This window comes from Urocampus carinirostris, chromosome 16, assembly GCF_059441175.1.
Source record: "Urocampus carinirostris isolate Australia breed hairy pipefish chromosome 16, RoL_Ucar_1.0, whole genome shotgun sequence".
In the NCBI taxonomy this organism is placed as follows: Eukaryota; Metazoa; Chordata; class Actinopteri; order Syngnathiformes; family Syngnathidae; genus Urocampus; species Urocampus carinirostris.
Genome location: NC_142364.1, coordinates 1,236,481 through 1,241,862, shown reverse-complemented (window position 1 = coordinate 1,241,862; position 5,382 = coordinate 1,236,481). Strand labels below are relative to the sequence as shown.

The 5,382-nt window shown below is 45.3% G+C and overlaps 1 protein-coding gene across 2 annotated transcripts in view; it reads left to right on the top strand.

The window, feature by feature from the left end:
• The window catches only part of LOC148349945 (uncharacterized), a 37,964-nt gene extending 33,949 nt beyond the window's left edge, over positions 1 to 4,015 (top strand). Inside the window, exons 10-11 of one of the 2 annotated variants that reach the window (XM_088355316.1) lie at positions 585 to 672; positions 2,863 to 4,015. In XM_088355316.1, coding sequence (XP_088211442.1) covers positions 585 to 672; positions 2,863 to 3,003 — 229 coding nt within the window. In that variant the 3' untranslated portion in view covers positions 3,004 to 4,015. The remainder of the gene's footprint in view (positions 1 to 584; positions 673 to 2,862) is intronic. The other variant, XM_088355317.1, reaches the window with a different exon arrangement.
• The last annotated feature ends 1,367 nt before the right edge of the window (positions 4,016 to 5,382 follow it).

Genomic DNA, 5,382 nt, shown 5'->3' with positions numbered 1-5,382 from the left:
GGGTTTTGCTCCTTTCTATAAAACAGTATGAAATCTAACAGGAACGTTCCCAAATTCAGATAAAGGTTTTCATTGAAAAAAAATAAAGACTTTTAAATGACGAAATCAATCATTTGAAGTATTGTTTGTATGTTATGGGTTAAGGAAACTGTAGTTAAACAAAAAAATATGGAGGCGGGGAGAAAATCGCTCAATATTTTTGTTTTTTGTCAGGACCAGAACGGAAACGGGACCCAATTGCGTTAAGTTTTATTGAAGGAAAGAGAAACGGAAGTGGATCTTCCGTACCGAGCGATGGCGGTGTCAGGGACAGAAAAAAACGGGTCGGTAGCCGGGACTGGGAGAGCAAGGCGTGGTCGGGGTCGGAAACGCGTCGTAAGCCAGAACGGGAGAGTAGACGTAATCGGGGACAAAAAGAGGTCGTAAGCTGGGACGGGTCGAAGCCGGACAGACGGGAGCAGAAACGGGACAGGTGGGAGTCGGGGTCGTAAAAGCCTGAGCTCAACTGAGTTTGACCCCCTGCTGTCGATTCATACTGAGCATGTTTTTTCAAAAATTGAACAAAGTTTTTTCTTTTTGGATAGGAATGCAGACCACAAGCACTTCCTTTGTTCCTTTGGCAGCGGACCACGAAACTGCATCGGCGTCAAACTCACGGAAATCTTCTTAAAGGTCAGCACGAGGAAACGAAACACTATTTTTTTTAAATAAGCCCAAAAAAAAAAATCATGTCGAATGCTGAAATGAGTAGTTTGCGCGGTGCCCTCATTGTTGGAATGTACAATAAGTTACTTCATTAAACACAAAAAGAATGTTTCAGATTAAACTTCTTTTTTTTTATTTTAATTTTTTATTTATTGATGTCACAGACCAGGAACGGAGACGGGACCCAATTGTGTTCGTTTTACTCAGTTTTATTTAGAAGGAGGAAAGGACTTGCACCCACGATCCGATGATCGTCTGTCATGGGTAGCTGATGGCAGGAACGCGCAAGTGACACTTCCGTGCCGAGCGCAGGCAATGTCGAGAGCGAGGAAAAACAGGTCGATGGCCGGGACAGAGGAGCAAAAACGTAAACGGGTTCAGAAATAGGTCAGCAACGGGAATCAGACTGAAAACGGGGCAGGATAGAGTCAGGGAGTCACAAAAGCTTGCCTCGCGTGTAGCTGAGGTTCGCAGACGATCCGACAAATGATGACAGGAAGGTGGGGGTTTAAAAAGATTTGTATATTAACTTTTAAACCTTAATTTATTTGTAGCTTCATTGATGAATCTGTGTATATTTGATTTTATTCTTTTTTTTTTCAAATATTTTAAATGTTTACTACATATATTTGGATTTTAAATACAAAAATGAAATGCAGTTCAAAAGTATGTTCCATATCATTATCTTGTAATTCTTTTAACTTTACTGTATTTTGACATTTTTACATACCCTTTCAAAAAAATGGATCAAGTAATATATATATATATATATATATATATATATATATATATATATATATATATATATAGTGTCATGGTTGCCATGGCGCCCAATTGGCTCCGCCCGTGTGGCGCCAGCCGCGGCTGGTTGACGGATTGGCTTCCCTGCTATTTAAACCTGTCACTCTCCTTTTGTCAGTCCGTCTGCGAATTTCCGTGTATACTAGGCAAGCCTTTTTATAACCTGACTCCCACCTGTCCCGTTTTTGCTCCCGTTTGTCTCCAGCTTCGACCCGTTTTGATCCCGACCACGTCTGCTCTCCCGTCCTGGCTTACGACCTCTTTTTGTTCCCATCCATCCATCCATCCATTAGCTGTACTCAGTAGGGTCGCTGGGGTGCTGGAGCCCATCCCAGCCATCTCCAGGCAGTGGGCAGGGGACACCCTGAACTGGTTGCCAGCCAATCGCAGGGCACACAGGGACAGACAACTCGCTCGCTCATTCACACCTAGGGACAATTCGGACTGGCCAATTCACCTGAAATGCATGTTTTTGGGTTGTGGGAGGAAACCGGAGTGCCCGGAGGAAACCCACGCAAGCACGGGGAGAACATACAAACTCCGCACAGGAAGGCCGGTAGCTGGATTTGAACCCACGCAGGAGGTTCCCATGACCTCAGAACTGTGCCGCACACGCGCTAACCACTGCCCCGCCGTGCTGCCCCTTTTTGTTCCCGACTACGTCTAATCTCCTGTTCCGGCTTACCACTCATTTCCGACCCCGACCACGTCTTACTCTCCCAGTCCCAGCTACCGACCCGTTTTTTTCCGTCCCTGACACCGCCATCGCTCGCTACGGAAGATCCACTTCCGTGTTCGGATCACCATCCGTGTACGAGAACGACTTGCTTCCCGCGTCCAGCGAACACCTGATCGTGGGCGACGTAAAACTTGTGAGAAACGTCACGCAATTGGGTCCTGTTTCCGTTCCGGTCCTGACCATCATGCTAATGCAGTTATCCAGTATCTCTCACAAAACTTTCTCTAAATGAAATATCCGTGAACAAAACGGGATATAGCAGCTCAGTGAAAGTATAATGGTTGCCTGGTCTTGAGAATCATTATTCAGAGAAAACACTTTCGAGTCAATCATCAGCTAAAAAAAAGCCAAGGCCGGGTTCTTCTCGCATTTTCCATGAAGGCATCGCGCCGCCAAAATAGCCAGCGTAGGGGGCGTGGCCGGTGTGAAAAGTAGACCGCGGGGGGATCTAGGTCATGGATGTGACTCATCGCCTTCCCCCTTCCTCCTTTTCCGTCCCCGCCCCCTTCGTCTTCCCCCGGCGTGCCGCATCCAACCCCTCCCCCCTTCTTGCTTCATTCATGAATCACCGCGCGGTCGTGTCAACTAAGAATATTCTTTTGTGTTTGGGGTTGCAGGAAGCGTGTACGTATCTTTTAAAGAGATACGATTGGCGTCTGGATCCCGAGGCGCAAAACCTGGACTACAAATGGCTGCCGGTGTCCCGGCCGCTCCGACCGCCGATTGTTTCCTTCTCTCGGGCGAAACGATCGAGGTGAAGTCGAAAAAATGATTTGCACGTACGGTATACCCGCGGGTTACGGTGTCCCTAACTTACGATATATCACGTTAGTCCGTAAAGTAGTGACGCACCTTCATAAAAGCCCCCAATGTCAGGAACAGGATCAGGACCCAAACGCGTGACGTTTCTCACACAAGCCTTTTATTTTACGGGAAATGGCGAGTCATGCGCGTTGGATAGCGGTCTGGCGTGGAAGGACAGGAAGCCAAAGGCTGACAAGGTCGATTCCAATTGCCAGAGTTGATATCGGACAGATGGGGTCGATACCGGACGGGACGGAACAGACAGGATTGATAATGAAACAGGATATCAAAAATAAACAAGACAAACAAGACGGGAACGAAAACTGGAGGGAATAATTAACAGGACAAAAATAGATGGGAACGAAACTGGAAACTGATATTAAAGTCTTTTATTTTACAGGAAATGGGGAGTCATGCATGTTAGGCAGCAGTCTGGCGTGAAATGATCGGAAGCCAGAGGCCCACGAGATCGATACCAATTACCCGAGTTGATATCGGACAGATGGGGTCGATACCGGACAGGATGGGACAGACAGGATTGATATTGAAACAGGATATTGAAATTAAACAGGACTAACTAGACGGGAGCGGAAACTGGAGAGCATAATAGACAGGACAAAAATAGATGGGAACGAAACTGGAAACTGATATTAAAGTCTTTTATTTTACACGAAATTGGGTAGACATGCACGTTAGGCAGTGGCCTGGGATGGAAAGACAGAAAGCCAGAGACCGATGAGATCGATACAAATTGCCCGAGCAGATATCGGACAAATGGGGTCGATACCGGACAGGACGCGACAGACAGAATTGGTAATGAAACAGGATATCAAAATTAAACAGGACAAACTAGACGGGAACGAAACTAGAAATTTATATTAAACAAGACAAAAATAAACTGGAACAATACCGGACTGGAAATACCAACAGGAAAACAGGACCGAGTCAGAACCCACGTCTAGCGGGGCAGAGAAGAAAGAGAGAGAGCGCACTGAGCTTAAAAAGACGGAAAGGCAATCTGTTAATGAGCCGTAGCTGGCCCCACACGGGCGGGGCCAATGGGGCGCCATGGCAACCGTGACACCCAAAGGGTTATCATTACCGAACGAGAGTTCACGACTGTTACAAAATAACAATTAGAGATCTACAAATAATAACATACATAATAAATACATTATATCGATTCAACGAATGGTTTTAATGTCATTCCATAAGAAAGCGATTTAGAGAAGGTCCGGCTTGCAGATCTCTGTGATGATTAAGAAAAAAACGTCCTGAATGTAGTGGTTTTCCACGAGTTGTAACTCCAGGTCATCATGCGGGTTTAAGATCAGGTAATTGCTCAATTTTGTAATTGTAATCCTGTGCAGTCCTTAGAGACATTTTGTGATTAAGGGCGTCATAAATAAATGGGACTTGACTTGAATCTGTTTCATGACTAATGGACCCGGTGTTAGCAAGATACAGGGTCCGCAGCATTTGCTAGCCATTAGCAGTCGGCTGGACCAGCAGCACCCTAATCCCAGATGTCTCTTCTTGAACCTGATAACAATCCACAAAGCACCGCTTCGCTGGTCATCACAATTTCATTGCGCTTTGACTGTCCTAAATTGAATTTCTTTTCAATGTCACGAGCTGCTCAAAGCTAGCTTCTCGGTTTTTTTTCGATTCGGAGACGTTGACTGCGCATTCCCACCCCAGCTTTTGACTGACAGCACAGCGCAGCCAATCAGACGGCCAAACCCACCTGAAACAGAACACCCTCCTTAATCTGTCCCTGCTGTGTCATGTCAGAACACAACGTACGATACAATATCAATGACAATAAAGACAATTAAATTCAAATGAACCGAATTCAGGACTGAACTGGGGATAACAGAGGCAAGTATCAAGTTTCTCTGGATATGTAAATTAGTTAGCTAGCTTACGGTATTTTCAGGTTTTTTTCGGCCACTCGTTACAGCATTTTCTCCAACATAGAAAGAAAAATATGCAGAGGAAACAAAAATAAGAGAAGGTCTTATGGGACGAACGGTGAGTCCGAGGAATACCTATAAACTACGGAGACTACCTGACCTTTCTCAAAGAAAGTCAAAAAAGGAAAACCTTTTTTGGGGGGAAAAAGAACAATAAATGGGAGAGAAGGAATAAGAAAAAAGGCCAATAAGGAAAATGGGAATAAAAAGAAAAGTATGGGGAAAAGAAAGCAAAAAATGAAAAAAGAGGTAAAAGGGTCAAAAACAGGTTGGAGCTGGAGACAAATGGGGAGATCAGGAACAGACGGATGGAGAAACGGGTGCAAAAACGGGACAGGCGGGAGTCAGGGTCAAAAT